Source organism: Protopterus annectens, chromosome 2.part0 (genome assembly GCF_019279795.1).
Source record: "Protopterus annectens isolate FY-2018-M chromosome 2.part0, PAN1.0, whole genome shotgun sequence".
Classification (NCBI taxonomy): Eukaryota; Metazoa; Chordata; order Ceratodontiformes; family Protopteridae; genus Protopterus; species Protopterus annectens.
In genome coordinates, this window is record NC_056728.1 from 130782246 (window position 1) to 130807014 (window position 24769).

The 24769-nt window shown below is 40.6% G+C and overlaps 1 protein-coding gene across 1 annotated transcript in view; it reads left to right on the plus strand.

Annotated features, from left to right (window-relative positions):
• PGAP1 (post-GPI attachment to proteins inositol deacylase 1) overlaps positions 1 to 24769 on the plus strand; it is a 2682422-nt gene that overhangs the window by 1079088 nt on the left and 1578565 nt on the right. The window contains exon 14 of the mRNA XM_044060619.1: positions 21702 to 21753. Coding sequence (XP_043916554.1) covers positions 21702 to 21753 — 52 coding nt within the window. The remainder of the gene's footprint in view (positions 1 to 21701; positions 21754 to 24769) is intronic.

Consider the following 24769-nt stretch of genomic DNA (forward strand, 5'->3'; position numbering starts at 1 on the left):
TGAGGGTTAGATGAGTTGCTTAGCTGTGCAGAGGTGTAGTAGGATTTTTTGTCTAATGTAGTATGTTTTTTTTTTTTATAGGTTTATTAGTTGTCTATATTTGTGAAGGAGGGGGAGTTTTGTTTTAGTCCAGGCTTTCCAAGCACTGTCCTGTTGTTTCATTAGTGACTTTGTTTCTTTAGATAGCCATGGAACAAAATTAGATTTAATTCTGATTTTCCTAGAAGGAGCTAGGGAGTCTAGAGTATTCAGAAATATGTTGTTAAACATACTTACAGCATCATCTAGTGGGATTTGTTTTAGGATGGTCCAGTCTATACTAGAGAGAATAGAGTTGAAGTGAGTGGAATTGAAATTGGATAGTTTCCAACAGTCTCTAGTTAGGTGTGGTTTTGGTGCTGGAGAGTAGTATCTTAAGATAGAGGTAGGGAGATTGTCACTAAGGGAGTCAGGTAAGGTGGTAGGATTATGGTAGTGGTGGGGTGAGTTGGTTAGAATCCAGCCAATTGTAGTACTTGGTGATGATGTTTTGTGGAAGCGAACTGGGAATGAGATCATTTGGTGGAAGCCATATAGGTGGATACTGAGTTGAGATGAGTCAGTAATGAGTTTTGACAAGTCAATATTGACATCACCTAGTATAAGGGTTTCATGTGGTATCTTTTGGGAGAACCAGGATAGAATGTTTTCAAGGATAGGTAAATTGTTACCTGGAGGAAGATAGATGGAAGCAACAGCAAATTTCTTTTGAAGGTTCAAATGGCAGTTTAGTTTTGTAACTTCTGCTGGGTAGAAGTTGGGTATGGGTGAGGGATAAGGTGAGATATTTAGGCTGTTTGAATATAATATAGCTACTCTGCCTCCCTTTTTAGTAAGTCTGTTGGAGCGAAATATACTATAGCCAGGTGGAAGTATTTCGCTGTCAGAGATTTGTGGCTTTAGCCAAGTTTCTGATAGGTAGAGAATGTGTGGGGTAGTATGAGCCATCCGACTGTGGAGCTCAGTGACTTTGTTTGTTAGGCACTGAATATTTAATGAGAGAATAGTCAGGTTTTGTGATGTGGCTAGGTTCTGTACATGCTGTTGTGGATGGGGAGGAATTTGTGTGGAGTTTGTGGAGGGGGTGGGTCTGGTAGGGGTCAGGTAGGTATGAGTGGGAGTTGGGCCTGGGTTGGGATGGATGTCTCCAGAGCAGAGTAGGTTTTTTTCTAAGAGTAGAAAGTGTGGCAGTATGTAGTTGGAGTTTATATAGCAATGACTTAGTCTTATAGGTAGGCGTATGGACTTGGAGGATGGAGTGTTTAAATAGACATATTGTAGAAGAGGTAAATAGAGCTGGGGAGATAGTATAAGTAATAGGAAGGATGTTTTGTGGATATGTGGAGGTAGGAGAGCATAAGGGTGGGTTTTGAAGGTGGAAGTGGTAGGTGGTCATCGAGGATAGTATGAAGAGGAGTGTTGTGGGAATAAGACGATAATGCATATTGGAGAGAGTTTGATATGATAGACCAGTATGAGGTAAGATAGTGAAGATTGACAGATTTTGTGGGTGGTAGTGGTTATGTTGCAGGAGGTGGAGTTTGTGAGGCTGGTGGAACAGGAAGGGGAGGGAGAGGTTGGTATAAAGAAAATTGTAAAGGGGTAGGTGGAAATATGGGGGTAGGGTAGGAGAGCGAATGGAGCGGGGCTACACCTGTCGGGTGAAGCCCAGAAAACAAGCAGATAGAAGGTATTTAAACAGGAGAGGTTGAATGTTTCAGCTTGAGAATCCAAGTTAACTGACCTGAGGTGGTTTCAGTGGGAGTAAAGGTAGGGCATAGAAGTATAGTAGGAGGAAGAGATAGCCAGGGAGGGTTTACATGAGAGGTAAGGTATGCAGCTGGATAGGGAAGGCAGATTATGAGGAGGAGAGGTCTAGGAAGACAGAGAGTTAAAACTCAGATATGAGTACAACAGTAGAAATGGGAAGTAGGGACCAAGGGAGCGCAGGACAAGTACAGAGATAAGGGAAACAGCAAGGAGCGGTTTACTGGTGAGGAAGAGCTACCACGGGGTTGTCGTAGAATGGTTATAGCAGTTTTACTTTATTTCAAATAAGGTGGACATACTTAAGTGATTTCACACTGGAAGGAATATATTCAGGGAGAAACTTGACTGCAGGTATTTCAGCCAGAAACGGCCAGAGAGAGATGAGGATGCTGAAGTAGCTGGATAATCCTAGAAAAAGAAGAGAAATAAGTTGAGAGATGTGGGAGAAGAGGATTCATAAAACTGGATGAGTGTCAGTGGTAAGTAATTGGGGGTAGGTGAGAGTTATAGCCAATTCGGAGAAAAGTAGGGTATAGGAGGGATGGTTGTGTGGGAGTAGAGGAACTCTTAGTGAGGGGAGACCTTTGAGTGGTATGAGGGATGGAGTGCAGGTAGGAGTCAGGTTTGAGAAAAGGTAGTATTATATGAGTGGGGGTAAAATGTAGCAAAATAGTAAGGAAGTAGTGACTGGAGATAGAGTAGTGGAATCAGTAAAATGCAATGCAGTGACACAGTAAACAAAGATTATCTGGCTTACAATAAAGACAGCATGAGACAATACATTAATATACTATGTAAAACAACATAAATATTCTTTGTAGTATAGCAGCAAAACATCAATCCAAGCATAGCTACATATTGCATAACAACATCAGGCTATGTTATACAGGGCATATGTACAGGGTAAACGTAGACAATTTCAAGTACACAGAAGCCCAAAGGATAGTAACCAGAAATATCTAGCTAAGGTAATCATATACCTTCCTTTTCTTTTATGGAGGAAAGAAGAGAGAAATTACAGACTGCTCTTTAGAAACTACATACAGTACATCATATTACTGTCGCTAATTAGGGGAGGTGTGTGCAGGCAGCATAAACTGAAAACCTTGAGTTGTGATGTTAAGCATGGCCTATAATCAAGTATATTGTAGTCACTAGCAATGGTAGTCTTTTGAAGACTGCTTACAGTCAGAACCTAGCATTGCAGTGTTTTCCGACTGTATAGGGTCAAAATTCGCCAGCAAAGTACATCCAGCCAACTGATAGCTAAGAGGTAGCTTGTAGGATGTGGGCTAGTAAAAAATAAATAAACGCCGGTTAGAAGGGAGATATAGCATAGGTATGAGGCTAGTAATTGAAGCAGTTGGTAAATAGCTATGTAGAGAGATCAACGTGCAGTGTCCTATGAGCTATATCTGCAGGTTGGTTAGTCTTATAATAGTTTACTACACCCACTAGGCATCTCAATTTACCAACGGTGTGGGCAGAACAAATTATTTGCAAAAAATATATCCTTTGCTAAGAATATAGTGCACTCATACTAAATGAAACGAAAGGTAGCGCTATAGCATTAGCGTGTACAGGACAACACTCAGTTAATTTAACGTTAGCCCTATAGTGTTGGTGTGTGCAGGACAACACAATCAGCAGCAGGTTTTTGCTAAACTTAAGACACAATTTGCTAATTCAGACTAAAGATAGTTTAAATAGTATTAGCTTGTGCAAGTCAGCAAAAACAATCCGCTCACAGGCACAGAACAGATACAGTTGACGGCATTCAAGCCCAAGTAACATTAGGAATCACATTTGAAGTCAGCATATTCCTGCATTTGAATGTTCTGTTATACAACAATTTAAACTAAAATAGGCTTTTGTAATAGATGTTGTATATTCAGGATGAGGATACTCCATTTCTTACGGGTATAAAAGTACTGAACTAATTTTGAAGTAATCTTCACACTAAATTGATTTACCTCTACAGATGGTCTGTTAAGTCAGCAGTCAGAATGAAGGTGTGGGAGGGAGCCATAGCTTTGTGAAGCTGGTTGGTTTTTATATCCCTGGCAGGAAACAACCCAGATAGTTCAAGGCTACTGCAGCAGTGAGTAGTTAGAATATATACAGTTATCGTAAGTGCAAATTGCACAACTGTACTTAGAATATTTGACTGCGGCTTTATAAAGATAATATTCTGTATGGTTGTTGTTCTCCTTCAGGATATTAATCCAAAATCCTGCTGTCTTCTTATTTCTTGAACTCTCCTTCTCCCTACTTCATCACCATCCCTTTCCACTTAGATTTGTAATCTTCTTGTGTTTTGTATACAAGCCTTAACTGCATAGCTCTAAAACATCCATAAAAATTAGGTAATATTAAACCACCTTGTTCTGTGGGAGGAATCACATTATCTCAGTTTTCCTTCGCTCTCCTCCCCTTGCAAATAAATTCCTTAAACTTTTTTTTTAATTGCCCATAACTTCTCCTCTGGTTGATAAAAATATGCCTGAACTATATATAAAATTCAAGGGGCTAAAACATTTTCACTGCTTGTATTTTACTTTCATGATCTAGTAACAAGAGCTTGCAGGTTATCAGTTTTGCAATATTTTTTGTTTAATATATTCTTAGTTGATAGAATCATTTTTAATTCATAAACCTAACTACTGCATCTTATGTCCCCTTATGGGTATTGCTGAACCAAATTATGTGTGGGTATATAACATACCACTCTAGCCTTTGTTTTATCTTCATTAATTTTGTATCCTGGAAAGGCTTGAAACTGTCTCAAAATGGTACATAGCTCCATTATGTTATTTGTTTTGATTTGTCAAGTGCAAAATAGAGTCTGCAAATAAAGCCAGCATTTCTTGATTATCATACAAATTATATCCTTGAATTTCTGTATAGCTTATTTCCTTTGACAATGGATCTAAATGTAAAGCAAATAAAGGGGAAAGGAGATGCCCAGTATGGTTCCTCTGTTGAAACACAGCCTATCAGAGAGGAACCCACCCTAATTTGTGCCGCCAATCCTTCATATATCCTCCTAATTAACCCTGTTATTGTAGCAAGGAATGCAGTTGCTTCCATTGTCCTATTCCTAAAAGCCTGGCTTACACACTCAGATATTTTCTCTGTATCAAGTCCCACCAGGAACAGCTGTATTTTTTTGTATTATGTTTTCCTCTGGATCATCATTGTTCTGTTCATGTATTGAAATCTTTGACCTACCTTCTCAAAACCACATTGATCCATATCAATCAGTTTTGGCATCACCTTTCCCATTCTCTTATCCAGTACAGAGATAAACATTTTATAATCATGGTTTGAAATTAAAATGGGTCTGCATAAAGTGTGTCTGACTGGTCTTTACCCTCTTTGGATAATGCAACCAACACAGCTTTCTTCCAAGATGCTGGTGCTTCCCTTCCTTTTAAAAATGCTGTTAAACACAACCTTCCAGATATTTATAATTTTCTTCTATCCCAACTTCAAATCTACCACAGGAATACCATCAGTTTCTGGAGACTTCTCACTAGATCGAGTAATACATCACTGATCTGATATTGTTAATCCTCGTTCATTCCTTGCGCATGGGTAGCGGTTCCAAGCTCAGAACTGAGCCAGCCATTTTCCAAGCTCGCGTCAGCTTCAAACTCTCGAGCTAAACTCTTACCCACAATCCCCCTCTCCCTGTTACCTCAGATTTCGTTTGCTGCGTTGCCATCCGGTCGTGTCAAGCTACTTCTCTTGAGCTAAATACAGTCAATTGTTGTTTAATTGCTTTACAAATTACTTTTGTGTCAGAAAAGTTGATATTTTATTGTCTTTTACCCTATCACATCTAGCGTTCATAATTTCCTCAGGTTTTTCTGTTTTTTTAACTTGCTACTTTTACCGCAAGGTATTTTCTCTTTACCATCGTTGGTAATCCTTTTCCCTTTTCTCTTTCTTACCTTCAGGTACGCTCTTGTACCATTGTTGGTACTTTTCTTTTAATTAATATGGCTGATAAAAAAAGGTAGTCCGAGGTTTAAGCGGTGTTCTGATTGTGGACACAAACTGCCTACTTCTGATGCACACTCTTTGTGTGTTTATTGTTTGGGAGCTTCCCATTTATCTGTTGAACCTCCTTGTACTATTTGTGAGAACTTTTCTAATAGAACTTTGTTGGAAAGGAAAAACAAGCTGATACTGAAGGGACTTCTAAAATCTCCCTTTTCAGAGGCTATTTCTGGGTGGGAGGTCTCAACCCCTCCTAAAGCCCATAAGAAAATGGATGTTTCTGCTAAGGCTAAATCTTTGCCTTCATCCCCGGCTGGGGACTCTCACCAACCAAAACCTAAAAAGGCAAAATTTTCGGCTCCAGACCTCTGTCAGCCCCAGTGCTTTCGGTGCCTAGACCTTCGGCTCCATTAGTGATTTCGGCTCTGTCCTCTCCTGCAGCCTTTTATATATAGGCACCGAGGGGCTCCTCGGTTCAGACCAATACCACTGTATCGGCACTGACCGTTCAGTCGGCGCAGACCTTGACCACGTCGACTCCGAGATCTTCCTCGGAACAGAGGCCTTTATTGTTGACTCCAGTTGTGTCTGTTCCAGCTTCAGCACCGACTCCCACTTTGGCACTGATCCCTGTGTTGGTGCAGACAATGACCTCAGCACCGATGACTTCTTCGGTGCAGACAACCATAGTCCAGTCTTTCTGGGCACCGTTGTCATCGGTGTGGTCAGATGAGATGGGCAGTAGAACATTTAAAAGATATTAGGAACCGGAGCGAAGTTAGTCCTGTTGCCCAACATTTCCTTGCTAAACATGATGGTTCCCCTAGCAGTTTAAAATTTTGTGTACTTGGTAAGCCTCTTTTAACTAGAGGGGGACTATACTAATAAACTACTTGAATTAGAAACTAGAATGATCTTAAAGTTAAAAACTTTGAAGCCCTTTGGCTTGAATCAGGAATTGGGTATTTAACAACTAATAATAATTGTATTATCCAACATTTAATAGTAAATACTTATTTATATTTAATTTTTTGTAGTGAAACACTGATGGAATAGTGAATTTAATTTATGTAATATGTACTGTGTCACTTTAAATGTTTAATATGAATCAATTATTGAATGTAAGTTGTCTGTGTTAATTAGGATGAATAAGTATGTTAACTAGCTTAAAATGTGAATGTTTTGTGATCCACGAAGGAGAAAGGCCGAGGTGCCAGATCGCTAACTGAATTAAAGATGATGTTCTGGTGATGCGCTGGTGATTGTGTTTTTTATTTTATTTGCTTGCTTGCTTGCTGGTGTTTCTTGAGATGGGCACTGAGTCTGCCTCTTCTGTGGACAGGCCTGTTTCTCCCTCAGTCTCAGTGAGGTCCACTAGAAGCCTTTCTGAACATGATGTGTTGCATCTTGTGGACCAGGTACTCTTGGCCAGAAGTATTCCACCCCTCAGGAACTATCCTTCCTTGGGAGGTGATCACTCATCTCCAAAGACCCCTTCTTATTCTCCTCCTTCATTGCCTTTGAAGTCTATGGATATAGCACAGTCTTCCCCTTCTGCGGTTCCCTTTTTGGATCTCACTAAGGAACCGCAGTTGCCTACGTGGCTGCAAAGTTTTGCTATGACCCAGGATGTCAGCTGTGACACGCATAGCTTGCTGCTCCACAGCCATCCAGGGACTCCGGGTCGGCAGGCTGAGCCACTTAGGGGAAGGGTGACACCTGCCCTAGACATACACTCCTCTTCGGGTGGACCAGCCTTCCAACTGATGGAGAAGGCTTTCGCTGCTGCTGGCAATACCAGACTGTCTATACCTCTGCCCGCCTCTGGTACATTGGTTCCACAAATCGCATCTAGCGGACTCTGGGCGCAAGAGCCACAGGACATATTCTCTCAGGAATTCCCTTTTTCACTGTCTTCTCCAGCTTCTCACACTGAGGAGGTCCACCGGAAAAGTTTGTGTAAGAGGAAGCACATGGACTCCACAGAGGAGTCCCTCACTGAAGACACAGATTTCGATGAGGCGGAAGGATCCTCTCGGTCACCCTCTGAGGTATCCTTTGGTGATATCCTCGAAATCCAGAAACAAAGAGGTGACTGGCAGTCCTCTAATCCGACCTCTGAGGAATCTGTGTTCCTGCAGACCTTTCACGCCCGGCTCCCTACCTCCTGGGTTACTCCACCTGCCGATGAACTTGTCCGGCTCATCGTGCAGCGTGCTTGGAAGGCTCCTGATACCGTCGAAGCTATTCCCCGGAGGCCAGATAAGATCTTGTCTCCTCCTGCTTTGGATCCCCATTGGTCTAAAGGTCTTCCTGTGGATGCTTAGGTGGTGGCGGCTGCAACAACAAAGGATCTGGCAGAAGAAGAAAGCCAGACTGTCCATCCGCTTAACAGAGTCCCGGGCCCTGGACAGGATAGGGAAGCGCACCTTTGCTTCAGCGACCTTGCTATCAGGTCCCAGAATTATATGGCACCTTTCACCAGGCTTCAAAGGGATTTGGTTTCTCAGCTCTCTGAAACCTTGGCTGGTGCTGTGTCTGATGAGGTCCGTGACAAAGTGGCCTCTCAGCTGGCCACCATCGAATCTATATCCAACTCCTCTATGTGACTGGTATCTCATACATCAGAAGGAGCAGCTAGAGCAGTGGGTTCAGCTGCGGTCTTGAGACGGCACGCCTGGATGCGCTTGTGCAACTTCGCGGAACCTTTTAAGTCTTCTTTTCTTAATGCCCCCATTGAGCCCTCCTCGTTGTTTGGGCCCAAAGTTAGAAGCACACTGGCCACTGTGAACAGGACGGTAAGACCCTTTCTGCCATAGGTGTCTGTTATTTTCCCCTCAACGTGCTTTCTCCCAAAACCAAAAGAGTAGGAAGATATGGTTCAAGAAATCTCAGAGTCCTTTTCGTGACACACAGGCCGAGTTCTCCCTCAGAGGCAGAGGGGGAAACTCACATGGAAGATGCTCCTTTCGGGGCAGAGGGGGAACGCGTAACCAGGGTTCCGGGCATTCTTTCCCTGGTCAATCCTACCAGCGCTCCTGAAGAGCAGCCCAACTCCTTTCCTCTGGAGGTGGTTGGGGGACGTTTCTCCTTGTACCCTTCTGCCTGGCTAACCATCACCACCGATTCTTGGGTACAAAGGATCATAACCAGAGGTTATCATATCCCCTTAGATCTTTGTCCCGTCCCTTCAAAAAATCTTCCAGACATTCCACCCAGTCAAAGGGAAGAAGCAGCACTAGAGAGAGAAATGCTGCTAAGAAAAAGAGTCATCCAAGTAGTCCTTCCAGACCAGATAGGATCCGGATTCTACTTGACTATTTTTGGTGCCAAAGAAAACCGGGGACTGGAGACCAATTTTGGATCTCAGTGTAATGAACAAGTTTGTGAGAGTACACATATTCCAGATGGTCACAATACAGTCTATCATCCCACTTTTGGAAAAAGACGATTGGATGTGCTCTATAGATCTTCAAGATGCGTACTACCACATAAAGGTAGACAGGCCATCGAGATGATTTCTGTGCTTATGTGCGAGAGCCAGTCACTACCAGTTCAGAGTACTGCCCTTCGGACTCTCTACAGCCCCCAGAGTGTTCACAAAGTGCATGGCAGTTGTCACAGCTCACTTGCGACTTCAAGGATTCCAGGTGTTTTCATACCTAGACGACTGGCTCATTTCTGCCCCCACCAGACATCTACGGGAAAAAGCCCTGACATACTCTCTCCTCGCTGCTCAAAGGCTAGGCATAACCATAAAGTGGCAGAAGTCCAATCTCACCCCATCTCAGTCGACAGAATTCATAGGGGTTATCTTGGACACAAAAAACTGCAGAGCTGCTCTTCCAGAGCACAGAATTCTAAGGATAAAGCAACAACTAATTTCAGTCCTTTAAAAGGAAAGATCCACGGCTCACTCGGTTCTACAGCTGTTGGGTTCCATGACACCCTCCATCACCATTGTTCCCCTGGCCAGGTTTCACATGAGGCTTCTACAATGGCTACTGCCCACCCAATGGTATCCTTTTCAGCATCCTCTTTCAGCCATGATTCAAGTAACCTACAGGCGCAAACAGGATTTAAATTGGTGGATGACACACAATCTCTCAGTGGTCTCACCCCCCCCCCCAGCAACCTAAGGCCACAGTGACCACGGACACCTCCCTGATGGGGTGGGGGGGCTATGTCAGGGACAGACAGTCCAAGGCACTTGGTCCGAACTGGAGGCCCATCTGCATATAAATGTTCTAGAGCTGAGGGCGGTGTTTCTGGCGTTGCAAGCATTCCATCCCCTGTTGCCGTCTGGGACAATTGCGATCCAGTCAGACAACACGGTGGTGGTCTGGTACATCAACAAGCAAGGTGGAACCAAATCTTACCCCTTTTGTCGAGAGGCCATGAGGATATGGCAATGGGCGATGGCTACCAACCGTTTCTAACGACGCACATTCCCGGGAGTTCCAACGTGATAGCAGACAGACTCAGCTGGTGCATTCTTCAACCTCACGAGTGGTCCCTCTTTGCATCCCTGACCAACTATAAATGCATCAACTACTTCACCCTGATTCCCCCTCTGGGACAGTCATCCAGGGATGCTCTAGGCCACGATTGGCCCTCGGGTCTTCTTTACGCATTTCCACCCTTTCCCCTCATTCCCCAGTTTCTGAAGAAAGCCCGCGGATGAAGAACAAGGTGATCCTCATAGCACCATATTGGCCTCGACAGATTTGGTTACCCTTCCTTTGGTCTCACCTACCAGATCGACCATGGATTCTCCATCCAACCTCGGAGTTGGTCTCACACCCACAGAACCTGATTCATCCCATCCTAAACAGCCTGAAGCTAATGGCTTGGCTACTCCAATTCCCTTGATTGCCAGGCAGAATGATCTTTCTTTACCAGTACGTGATGTTCTCATTGCTTCTCATAAGTCCTCCACTAGAATTACTTATCTGAGCAAGTGGAAAAGATTTACCTGTTGGCTGAAAGATAAACAAGTAGACCCCTTTTCAGCAACAGTGTCGATAATACTAGACTATCTGGCCGAACTGTTTCAGTCGGGTCTATCGGCCTCTACCATTAGAGTTCATTTGGCTGCAATTTCTAATTTTCATGAGGGTGTCCAAGATTCCTCTCTTATGTCCCATAAATTGTGCAAGACCTTCATAAAAGGTGTGACTCATCTGAAGCCACCTTTTAACCATGGGATTTATCATTAGTTCTACAAGCTCTGACAATGGCACTTTTCGAACCAGCCTCTTCTTGCGACCTCAAGTATTTGTCATGGAAAACCTTGTTTTTGGTCGCTATTACTTCTGCCAGACGTATTTCTGAACTTCAAGCTTTATGTATCAAGAGTCCATACTTGATTTATTATAGAGATAATATGTCTCTGAGAACTAATCCGTCATTTCTGCCTAAATTGATCTCTGAAATGTCCATTAATCAAGCCATTGAATTGCCAGTTTTCTTTCTCAGTCATTCAAACAGAGGAGAGTATTGCCTACATACCCTAGATATACACAGGCAAATCCATTTTTACTTAAACAGGACTAAACCCTTTTGTAAATCTGACCAGTTATTTTTGGCCTTTTCTGGACCTAGATTAAGATCTGCTGTTGCTAAGGTCATGTTAGCTAGATGGTTGAAGGACTGTGTGACCTTTATTTACATACAACGTAATATCTCACTGCCTACTGCCATGAAAGCTCATTCAACAAGGTCGGTGGCAACTTCTGCTGCCTTCCATTCCAGAGCTTCTTTACATGACATCTGTGCAGCTGCAACTTGGGCTACGCCTCATACCTTCATCAATCATTACAAATTGGATTTGGCCCCAGGGGAAGAGCATCTTTCGGTTCTATGGTGCTCAGGAATATCCTTCCATGAGAGCCTCCCAGAAATAAAGGTAGCTGGGGACTCTGTCCCTTGCGTAAGGAATGAACGAGGATTAACAATATCAGATAAAGAAGTTATGTCTTACTATAATGTTCCATCTGTATTATTGATCCTCGTTCGGTCATTATGACCCTTCCTCCTTCCCCCTCCTGTGGTTTCTAGTGGATCTCATCATCTGGTTCTCTTAGGTTATTTGACCAGTGGTAGCCTCTACCTTCTTTAACTTGGAAACTCAATCTGAGGTAACAGGGAGAGGGGAATTGTGGGCAAGAGTTTAGCGTGAGAGTTTGAAGCTGACGCAAGCTTGGAAAATGGCCGGCTCAGTTCCGAGTTCGGAACCGATACCCATGCGTAATGACTGAACGAGGATCAACAATACAGATGGAACGTTATGGTAAAACATAACTTCTTTTTTTTTTATGTCATCTCCTTCTGTCTTAACTGTTCATTTTTTTTGCCTTATCTCCCTCTAACCTTGACATAATTAAATCTTGCATAGATATTTCTATCTATGCTGTTAATTGGCTTCCACAATTGTCTGATTCATATAAACTGTAATAAAATTTATGAAATATTTCTCATACTCTTATAAAATGTCTCGTTATTTTTGTTGTTATAGGCTCCCTAAGTTTGGCGATAACCCTTTTAATCTCTTTCCCAAGTTGTAGTGCTAAAAGTTTTTTTCTGTGCTTGGAGTTGTCCAGAAATAGTTGCTTAACTGCAGTCTTTCTAAACTCATGCATATGATCCAAATACTCCCTTATTTTCACTTAGTAATATCCAGTTGTTCTTGTTCTGTAAGATTCCCCTTACTCTGCTATTCTTTAACGTTTGTCAACCCATCTAAACAATTCTTAGTTTTTAATTGTATATTTTTTCTTTTATTTCCTCTCTACTTTTAAACTCCATTTTCATTTTATCTCACTCATGGATATATGGAAATCCAATGTGGCTGACACTAAGGTGATAGTGTTTTTTTTAGTATAAGTGCATTTGAACACACCCAGTTAATACTGAGCTGATCATTAGTGAGAGTAAGGAGTGTATGGCAGGCTAATGCTCTTCTGGCAAGTCAGTCTTTGATAGAAGTGATGGAGGCAAGCATACCTTTGTATGGGTGTACTTCGGATCACTGAAATTTTACTTTACTGAAAATCACAGCAGCAAGATGAGAACACTAAAATTGGACATCACAGAACCGTCACATTCCCTATCATAAATGAAAAGAAAAAACAGCTGCTACAACAACAAAAACAAAATATTTTCTTACATTTTTACTGTGGTCAAGCCCCCCTGCTCTCCCCACACCCTCTGCATATTATATATACCAACGCTGCGATTGCACTACAATGAGGAAGAGAGTACATTTCCCAATCCTCACTGTACCACAGTCACCATTCAGAAGCTTCGTGTCGCTCGTCTGGTCAGGATGAAACAGACAAACATTTGTGGGTTCTGTTCAAGCAGCTTTATTGCACACAAACACATCAGAAATTAGGCTTTTTAACTTAAACTTAAATAAACTTATAAGCAGACGGACTACCACACTCATGCATGTTAACACTCTGGCTGTTCTCTCAAAATGGCACTGCTGCCTGTACATGCTCTGTATTTATATGCATGTGATACATCTGGAAATGCTTCTTAAAGGTACAGACACACACTCAGATCTACATCCTCCCTGTTTGAAAAATAGTCCCTATATGAAATGACAGTATTCAATGACATACAACTTACAGAAATCAGCTTTTGACATGCAGTTATACAGAACTAGTTATATGACATGCAGTCATACAAAACTGGACACATAAAACAATTATGTCCAAGTTGCTGTGTATTTTACACTAGGTCTGGAAGTATGACTTGAACATGTAACATAAAAGTCAGAATTAGATCTAGCAACAGGGACTATCTTCAAGGAGTGTTCAGCTTTGGGGACATCTGGACATCATCAGGAATGGGAATAAATACTGAGACACATTCTTCGGTGTGAACATGGTCTGGGTTGCTCTGAGATCTAGAATCTGTATCATTGGTACGATGCTGCGATATCACTTCTGATACAGGAAGATGATGTATGCGGTTTCTCTTGTACTCTATAACCTCAGATTCCACTAAGTAGGATCTCGGCTGAGTGCATATACCTCTCACTTGACCAATTCGTTCAAAGCCTTTCACAGTTTGCATCATCACTGTCTGTCCTTCTTTTAACAGACAAAGAAATCAGCTCCTTTTATCATAGCTGGACGTCTGAGAAAAAAAAGTTGGGCTTTTATTGCTTTGCTTTTTTTTTTAGCATTAGGCACAAACAAACTAGAATTGATAGGCAAGGTTGTTCGTGTTTGCCTAGATAAGTCTCTGAGCAGGTGAGCCAAGTAGATTGTTGGACAGCAGCACAGCAAAATGGGGGGTATAGTATTCTCATCTAGGGGGGGTGAAGCCACACACACTCTGGCTAGGCTTATAAATGCCCTAGGGCAGATAGCCTAGTATGAACCTATGAACCTATGAACCTATTTACTGTGAGTAAATTCAAGAAGATATTGCTATTGTCACACTTTGGCTTCTTCAGTAATTGCTTTCCACCGTGTACTGAACATTCAGCAAGGTTGTTTGACTGTGGATATTCAAGACTGGTAATAACATGGATGAAGTCCCACTCTTTAGAAAATCTCTGGAACAGTTGACTGGTAAACTGAGAACCGTTGTCCGAAATAACTTTGTGTGGACTACAATGGAATTGGAAATGACATTTCATCTTAGTAATAACAGCACTGGATGTTAGGTATCAAATCGATCTCAAACCAGTTTGAATAAGAGTCTGTCAACACTATGTAATGTTGACTGTTCCACTCAAATATGTCATTCGCTACTGTTGACCAAGGTAGTTCAGGAATTTGGCTTAGCTGAAATGGTTCTTTTTGCAAATGCGGCTTAGTACTGTTGCACACTGAACAAGAAGAAAGTACTTTATCAATGTCTTTTGCTAGAAAAGGCCAAATTACTAGTCTTCTCACCCTTCTCTTGGTAGAATCGGAACCTGGGTGGCCACAGTGCAAAATCTGAATGTATTCTCGCTGTAAGGAAGTAGGAACAACTTTTGGACCTTTGAAAATGATGCCATCTTCCTTCAGCATCTCATCTCTCTATGGAAAGTAAGGTTGTACATTTGGAGGTACACAGGATTACTTTGAAGGCCATCCTACATTGATAAAGTGGTTGAGCTTTTGCAAAATTGGATCAGTCTTTGTATGATCTCTCAGCTCATCAAAGTCAAAATTTTCTACATCAAGCTGTTCCATAGTATTTCTGGGCGATCTGGATAAGATATCAGCCAGATAAAGAAGTTTACCTTTTGTATAGACCATTTTGAAATTATACTTGTGCAATTTGAGCATCATTCTTTGTAGTCTTGCTGGAGTGGAATGCATAGGCTTCTTTAAAGTAGTAACTGGAGGTTGATGATCAGTTTCGATTTGGATAGTTCGGCTGTAAATATAATCATGGAACATTGAACATGCAAACACAATTGCCAAAAGTTCCTTCTCAATTTGAGCATACTGCATCTCAGTTTTGGTAATAATTTTAGATGCATAGGCAGCTGTTCTGCCCTCTTGAAGAAAAACTACACCAAGGCCGAATTTTGAAGCATCACAGGAAAGAACTACTGGTTTGTGGACATCATAGTATCTTAATGTAGGCGGGTTAGCAATTTGCTGTTTGAGGTTATCAAATGCTGTCTGGTGTTGTTCTAACAGTTACCATGTAACATTTTTATGCGTCAGCTCTCTTAAAGGTGCTGATAACTCACAAGTCAGGGATAAATTTGCCCAAATAGTTAACCATACTAAGAAAACCCTGTAGAGCTTGGACATTGTCTGCAGCTGGCATCTCAAGAATGGATGCTTGTTTAGAAAGATCTGGTTTTAAGCCTGTACTGGTAAATAAATGACCTACATAAGTAACTTCTGGTAGTCTGAATTTGCACTTCAGAGGATTGAGCTTTAAATTCACTTCACGTACTTTGTCCAGAACTTTCCTGAGGTTCTGTCATTCTCGTCTTCACCATTACCTCCAACCAGTAAATCTTAAACTATTATTGCACACAGATGGCCTGAAAAAATTTGCTCCATTGCACGCTGACTTCACTGGCAGAATTTATTCCAAAAGGCATCCTGAGGAATCCGTATCTACCAAATGGAGTACTGAATGTAGTCAGTAGTGAAGATGTGTGATCAAGCATCACTTGCCAAAATGAACTCCCTGCATCTAAAACAGAAAAAAACAGTGGCATTTGGCATGAGGGATGCAATTTCCTCGACTGTACGCATATGATAATAAGGTCTTTTTAATGCCTTGTTCAAGTCTCTTTGGTCAATGCATCTTCTGATTTCTTCTGAATTTTTCTTATGAGCAGCTACCATGGAAGATACCCACTCAGCTGGTTCTGTGACTGGACAAATCACATGCTGCTGCAGAATTTTGTCAAAATGGACCTTGACTTTTTCCTGCATAGCTACTGAAACTCTTCTTGCTGGTCTGGCCACTGGACTGACATCTGGGTCTAACTTCATGAAGTACACAACTGGAAGTTTGCTTAGCTTGTCTTCAAAAACTTCAGCATAGTTTGAGAAAATAGCTGCAGTGAAGCTGGAACTGGAATATGTGCTAACATGATGTACTATTTTGGTAAAAGAAAGCAGTTTCATTCTTAAAATGTCTCTGAGACCTAATAATGACTGCATGGGTCTTTTGGACTACATAAAATTGCAAGCTGTAATAGTTCCCAGACGAATAGCATGAAAGCATCACTGAGCCTTCAGTTTGAACCTCTTCCCCTCCATAAGCAACAAGCTTCACGCAATTGACCATATTACAGTGGATATAAAAAGTGTACACACCCCTGTTAAAAATGCCAGGTTTTTGTGATATAAAAAAAATGAGACTACAATAAATCATTTCAAAACCTTTCCCACCTTTAATGTGACCTATAACCTGTACAATTCAGTTGAAAAACAAGCAAACCTGTTAAGGGAAAAATATAAAAAATAAAAAATGTACAATAAGCTGGTTGCATAGCTGTGCACTCCCTTAAACTAATAGTTTGTTGAAGCACATTTTGATTTAATTACAGCATTCAGTCTTCTTGGGTACACACCTGCTATCAATTAAAGAGACTGATTGACCCCAAAGTCCAGCTGTCCTAGTAGGATTTTCCTGACATTTACTAAGTTGCCTGCTGCAGTGAAAGCCATGGTTCGCAGAGAGCTTACAAAGCATCAAAGAGATCTCATTGTTGAAAGGTATCGGTCAGGAGAAGGTACAAAAATATTTGCACAGCATTGGATATACCATGGAACACAGTGAGGACAGTCATCAAAAAGTGGAGAAAATATGGGACAACAGTGACGTTACAAAGAACAGGATGTCCCTCCAAAATTGATGAAAAGACGAGGCGAAAACTGGTCATGGAGGCTGCCAAGACACCTACAGCAACACTGAAGGAGCTGCAGGAATTTCTGGCAAGTACTGGTTGTGTACTACATGTGACAACAATCTTCCGTATTCTCCATATGTCTGGATTTTGGGGTAAGTTTGCAAGACTGAAGCCTTTTCTTACACAGAAAAACATCCAGGCCCAGCTAAAATTTGCAAAACAATACATCAAGTCTCACAAAAGCATGTGGGAAAATGTGTTATTGTCTGATGAGACAAAGGTTTAACTTTGTGACCACAATTCAGAAAGGTATGTTTGGTGCGTACTTCGTATCACCAAAAGAACACCATCCCCATGGTGAAGCATGGTGGTGGCAGTATCATGCTTTGGGGTTGCTTTTCTTCAGCTGGAACTGGGGCTTTAGTCAAGGTGGAGAGAATTATGAACAGTTCCAAATACCAGTCACTTTTGGCCCAAAACCTTCAGGCGTCTGCTAGAAAGCTGAAGATGAAGAGGAGTTCCACCTTTCAACATGACAATGACCCCATGCATGCATCCAAATCAACAAAAGAATGGCTTCACCAGAAGAAAATTAAAGTTCTGGAGTGGCCCAGCCAGAGTCCAGACCTAAATCCAATAGAAAATCTGTGGGGTGACCTGAAGAGGGCTGTGCACAAGAGATGCCCTCACAATTTGACAGATTTGGAGCGCTTTTGCATGGAAGAGTGGGCAAATATTGCCAAGTCAAGATGTGCCATGCTGATAGACTCCTACACTGAATGCTGTAATTAAATCAAAAGTGCTTCAGCAAAGTATTAGTTTAAGGGTGTGTACACTTATGCAACCACCAGCTTATTATTGTAGTTTTTTTATTTTTTACATTTTTTTCCCCAAACAGATTTGTTTTTCAATTGAATTGTACAGGCTATAGGTCACATTAAAGGTGGGAAAAGGTTTGAAATGATTTATTGTGGTCTCATTTTTTATATCACAAAAGCCTGGCATTTTAACAGGGTGTGTAAACTTTTTGTATCCACTGTAAGTTGCTCACCAGGTCTCACTTTAGCAAATGTTTCTGCTGACATTATATTACACTTTGAACCAGTGTCTGCTTTGAGCTGTGTGGGTTTACCCTTGATTAGAACAGTATAAAATAGTTCATTATTTGCCAGTAAATCTGCTGCATTAACCTTTTCACTGATCACTGATACACCATTTGCATAGCAAATAGGGTTACAGCTCTGTATATGATCAACTGGCTTTTTTGAGTGAGCTTTCTTAATAACTAAATGAGGCTTGCTTGATTTACAAAACATTTGAAAATGATTCCATTTTTTACAGTTGTGGCATTGCTGACCAAATGCTAAGCGCATCTCTCTTTTAGACTCATGGTTGTCTCCACAATTATGACAGTTAACAATAAGACTTGACTTGGGTTTTGCTGACTAACTTCTATACTGTACTGAGCATTCTCATTTCACTAAGCTAGTTTTGGAACTTGATAGAAAGCTCCAGGTTCTTTTTGCCCACACAAACAGGCATTGCTGCTGCCATGTTCTTAGGCCTGTTTCTACTTGCCACATGTTGCATGCTGTCTACATTTGCTCTAGAGGCTGCTGAACCCATAAGTCTCTGTAGCACAAGAAAACTTTGAAATCACTGTACTTTATGAAACCACCCCTTGTCAGTGTAAGACATACTTCAAAATGACAGTACTTTGCAAATAACTGTACACAGTGGAAAAAGATCAGAGTAAGAAAGACTTCGAAATGAATGCACTTTGCAAATAAACTGTACACATCACAAGAACTTTTCAAAATGGGTGTACTTTGTGAAATAACTCTGCACAATATAAGAAACACTTTGAAATGACTGCTTTCTGCGAATTAATCCACACAGCACAAGAAACTTTTTGAAATGGCTGTACTTTGACTGCACTTTGCAATATAACTGTACTTTGCACACAGCAAACTCTAAACTAATTGCACAGTAATAAAGCACACACACACTGCAAACACTTTGCACACACTGAGATACTTCGAACAACTCTAGTTATGCTTTGAATGGCTTCAGTCAATGCGAAATAGTAGTTTGTGCCCAAACACAAGCTTAGAACATGCAGTTGCCTTGCTCTTAAGCTTAATTTTTGTCCTCTTATTGTACTCGTTATGCCACTGCGGTGGTGGTGCTGCGGTAGCATTGTCGCCTCACAGACGTTGCACGTTCGATTCTCAGAGCGTCTTCTGTGTGTCGACATGCGTGAATGGGCTTTCCTTCACTGAAGGTTGTGCGTTAGGCCTGGCAAGCCAGCACGTAAAACTCTACTGCCAATCATTAGCAGACCAGATTTCCGCTGTGGCAACCCCTAACCGGGAAAAGCCGAAAGTTTTATTGTACTCGTTATGCCCTTTTAATCTCTTATCATGCTCATTATACTTTTCTTGTGCCCGTTTTACTCTATAAACATGCTTGTTATGCAAACCAAAGGTAATTCTGAGCCCCACATTGAATAGTTATGCTAGTTTTATCAAACATTGTGGTTTGAACATTTTGTTTATTAATAATGCAGTTATGTCTTTTGTTTGCTTAATAAAACGTTGTGTAACTCGTTTGATTAATAATGCCTTTTGTGCATTATAAATGCTCCATTTTATTTTCTTTGCTAAATAAATCATTTGTGCAGTTTTCTTTACCTTTAGCTAATTTCTGGCCATTATTCATTTGTGTGTGCTCCGTTTCTGTCAACCTGCTTAGTCTGCCTTTACATTCAACTCTGCACCTCATGGCTCGAAGAAGTAGCTCTTCTAATCCTGGATCTGACACTATGTCGCTCGTCTGGTCAGGATAAAACAGATGAACATTCGTGGGTTCTGTTCAAGCAGCTTTACACACATACATCAGAAATGAGGCTTTGTAACTTAAACTTAAGTAAAGTTATAAACAGACTGACTTACCCCACTCATACATGTTAACACTCTAGCTCAAAATGGCACTGCTGCCTGCACATGCTCTGTATTTATATGCATGCGCTACATCTGGAAATGCTTCTTAAAGGCATATGCACACTCTAATCTACACTCCGTGTACTGGCAGAAATGTGCAGCAGGTGTTTTGTTGATGTATACTTAGTGTGATGATTCAGTGATGTCCAGTTTCAGTGTTCTCGTCTCGCTGCTGTGATTTTCGGTAAAGTAAAATGTCAGTGATCCAAAGTAGACCCTTTTGTATGCATTCGTGATATATCAATGTAGGTCATTCATGGGATGGGGTGAGTGCAGTTGCATTTATGCTTCCATTGATGCTTCTCCTTCCTGAGTCTACAAAAAGTGAGCTTCATAGCCTACAAATTTGGGAATTGCTTCTTATCAAGCTGCGCAAGGTGCTGGTCAAGTATTCATAGTTATAGATTTCTTTCAACAACAGCCAAAACTCATAATTCAGTTTGCCAAAACCATTTTCAGTGAACTTTGAAGCAAAGTTCTTTTTTGCAGGGAGGCGGACTCTCCTGCATCTGGTATGTGGTGAACCCCAGCCCACTCCCACCTCCCAGAACTTATACCAACTCCATGGTTGCACAGTAGTGGTGGAAAGTGAAAAAGAAACTGTTGCACAAAGTGGTTTTAGCAAGTTGCCTTCACATTAATGGTATTCTCTGAAGCCATCATTGATGTGGTGGCACGTTCCACAACTCAAAAGATGTAACTCATGTGACTCCTTTCAAAAAGGAAATGTTACCTTAATCCATAATACAAGTATGCAACACACCTAATTTGGTGCTGTTTTCTCTCTCTCTAATGATTTTTTATTTCCATCCTCTTTTCACTTATCTCTCAGTCCTCCTCCTAGTTGTACATATTTCATATATTAAATTATGCTGTCTAGAACTTTATTTTGCCCATGTTATTCAGCCAGATCGATTTAAATGATAAAACTGAATTATCATAATTATTTCTGGTGATGTGTGTTCTGCTGTGCATTTTGTGTCCTGTGCATATGTATTTTTTTTTTATTCACTCTGGGCTGAACCTGGTAATGGCCATTTTTGGTCAGAGCTCTACCTTGATTAACAAAAGGAAAATAAAGTAAGCCATCTTGAGGAGTGAGATTTATCCCTGCATTGACTGGGTGCCCTAGATGAAGAAGGATCGAGGAAAAATAATAAGTACATAACTCACCCTTGGCTGGTAGTACAGTTGGCCAAACATTCTTAAGAATATACAGTAAATGCCATCAAAAAATTGAAATAAATCTAGTGAGTGTGGAGCTTAATTTTTTGTTTGTCATAGAAATCATCACTGTTTTTCCATAGTTTTGCTGATATATGTAGTGGTAGAAATGTATTTTCTGCATTTTCCCCCTAATTTGTATAGAAAACAAAAAGCTCTTGTGAGCATTAATTATAACTATACAGAGCAGTTTGTTTAGCTGATATCTTGCATAATGTCAGGAAAAGTATGCTGTTTTAACAAGAAGCCATACATATGATGGCGCTTAATTAGATTAATTGTAGTTTACAAAAAAGTAATAATAATTGTGTTTTTAATTCCACTAGATATACCAGGCTTTTACAGTCTATGTTGAAAGCAAGTGCCACTCACTCACAGGTAAGTAGTTGCATCTGTTCAGCTAAATTAGTCAGGAGGCAGTGTTTGTCACTATTTTTGGATAAAGTAATCTGTTTATCATATCCTTCTTTACATACTTTAATGTGATGTACATGCTGGTCGTGGTTATACTTGGGTGAGATTTCTTTCTACTGTTTTTTTATTTTAAACTAGCGTAAAATACAAAAGTGTTTTCTCTTCCTTTATTTTTTTCTAACTGTTGTGTTAAAGGGATATAATAACCCGTGTTGAATTCCCTGTTCTAAAGTTTTAAAGCGTTGTCCCTTTTTTGTATATACCACCACTCTTAAAGGTGGATGTTTTGTTTGGTGCAGAATTCTTTCACAGACACACACACACACACTGGTGCGCACAGATTGCTATTTCCTTGTGGCTTCAGTCACGATAAAGAGCCTAAGCTGTCATGTTTCACATGCTATTTTTGAATTTATTACGTGCACATGTAACAGGCAGCACAGCAGCTTGACAATAATCGTCTGGTTAGTCAGTGCTGTCAAGAATACTGTACAGTCTCTTTACTAATTTGGAAAAGATGATGCCAGTAGTAAAACTGAACAACATTGCTATTCATTGCTAGTGATGTCAATCTGAGATGCAGCAGTTGCATTCTGAAATCAGTTCTGTACAGTCCTCTCACCTCGGTAAGAGATTAGTTTGCCCTGAAGAGTTAGTATTTCATCTCTGAACATGCACAAACTCATTATTATCAGCACTGGTGGATGCCAAGTCAATTTAGTTCCATTCCTTGAAAAAGAAAATCACAGTCACAAATGTAGATGTAGTAGTAAAGCATTATACATACATACATAGCCCAGCCTTGCGTCATAGAAGATAATACCCTGATTGTGACCCTGAACATCCATGTTTGATTAGAAGTATGTGTGGTGCTTGAGTTGGGCACGAGAGGATGGGAATTAGAGTCTGACACTTGCTTGGTAGTGATAGGGAATGGAGACTTCTTTACCTCACTGCATTAACCCCACCTGCAGTCAGAGCCTAGTGAGCCCATGCTGTCTAAAACTGAGGACTAGTATGTATGGTAGCATGCATGCATCTTTCTGTAAAGCAGTACTGGAGTTTGGTGATAGTTACCTATTGGGAGGGGGGTTAGGTCCATAAGGCAAAAGCCCATGTTTTTCTTTTGGATTGTGGAACTGCTCCTGATGTGCTTGGCACTCACTACCAGAACAAGTGGGCCAGATGAATCTCCAGAGGGAAAGCCTGATCAGAGGGTGAATGGGCAGAATATTCATATATCTATCTATCTGTACATATTTTTTTTTATATAGTGTGTGTAGGTGTGTATGTGTGTGTGCGTGTGTGTGCGTGTGTGTGTGTGTATATGTATGTATATATATATATATATATATATATATGTATATATATATATATATAATATGTAGACACACACACACACATATATATATATATATATATATATATATATATATATATATATATATATATATATACATACCACACACACATGCATGCACATAAAAGACCTTTCCATTCATTCACTATGCATCTCCACGTATAAAGTTCATTGTGCTCATTTCCATGGGTTAAATTCCCCTTGCCTGGACACTGACAGTTTTCCAAAGATTATTGGTAAAAAAATAATCCTCTTAGCTGGCTACTGTATCTTATCACTCCTCATGTATTTCTATTCTTCGGTACTATTCCTGTGGCATTACTAAATTCTGATTCCTGATATCACTGAAATATGCCCTGCCAAACACAATCCAATATCTGACACTGTAGATGGTAATTTCATTGCCTTACCTTAAAAGCAAGAAAACATGCCCGCATATTCTTCAGCAATGACCCTCTGTTACCCAGTTAGTTAGAAGAAATTATTATTAGTAGTAATTATTAGTAATTAGGGTCCAAGTCCCATCTACTGATACTAGATGAATGCACAGACTTTCATCTCTCTTACTCTGGCCGCACTACTGACACAACCTGCTATCAGGAACTGCAATTGCAAGATCATTGTCTTCCTCAGATTAATGACATGTTTAGTCTTTGACAAACCCCAACAAATTAAGTGATTCAAATACAGTTCTATGGCATCCTGTTTCAGTGGTTGCTCTTCAGTGCCTTTGCACATGAATATTCAAAATTAATTTGATTTACAAGACTTCCACTGTGGGGCTGAGCTGGCAGGTTGTGGAAATTCACCCCCACCCCAAGGTTACTTAACATATTCAGAAAAAGCTAGTAATTTGTATTGTTCAGTATCAAAACTTCTTGAAGCTAGAGGAATGTGGGCTTGATGTCTAAAAAAAAATCAGTCCAATAGTCTGAAATTGTGTAGAAAAGGGGGAGGTTGATATATCAGACAAGAAAAAACAAGCTGCAAAAACTGATATAACACAAACACATGGTTTTCTCTACCAGGAGGTTGATATATCACCAGCACCCAAGCACATGACAAAAGTCAGTCCTGTGGAACTGCAAGTACACCAGTTTGAGGTAACATTAATGTTGGACTTGAAGGAAAAAATAAATGTACCCCAAGGCACTGTGAAAATAAGTGGCTCCCTAGTGGAATTTATAAGAAATAATGATAAAAGAATCAAGACTGAAGAATTTACCCTTTCCAGTCATCTGGATGACATTTCATTACTGAAGAAATTGGAAAATGTGCAGTCCATGAGACTGACTCACCTGAATGCAGTACGAGAAGAGATAAAGGGAAATTAAGAGATTGAGGGCAGAGAGTGAGAAGAGAGAACCTTCATTTTACTAATATTCTGTAAGGCGCGGAGGGAAAGGATTGCCATGGGTTTATAATCCAACACCTGTGTTTATGGACAAATATCCTAAAAGAAAGAATACTCCTAGACAGTGCCCACAGCATCTTTTTTTTACCCATGTGATTAGTGCAGAAATTCCCTAGACCCATTACTATAAAGTTACAAAATCTTTAGCTAATTGAGCAAAACATGAGGGAATAAGGAAAATATTTTATTATGCATCTTTATTAAGC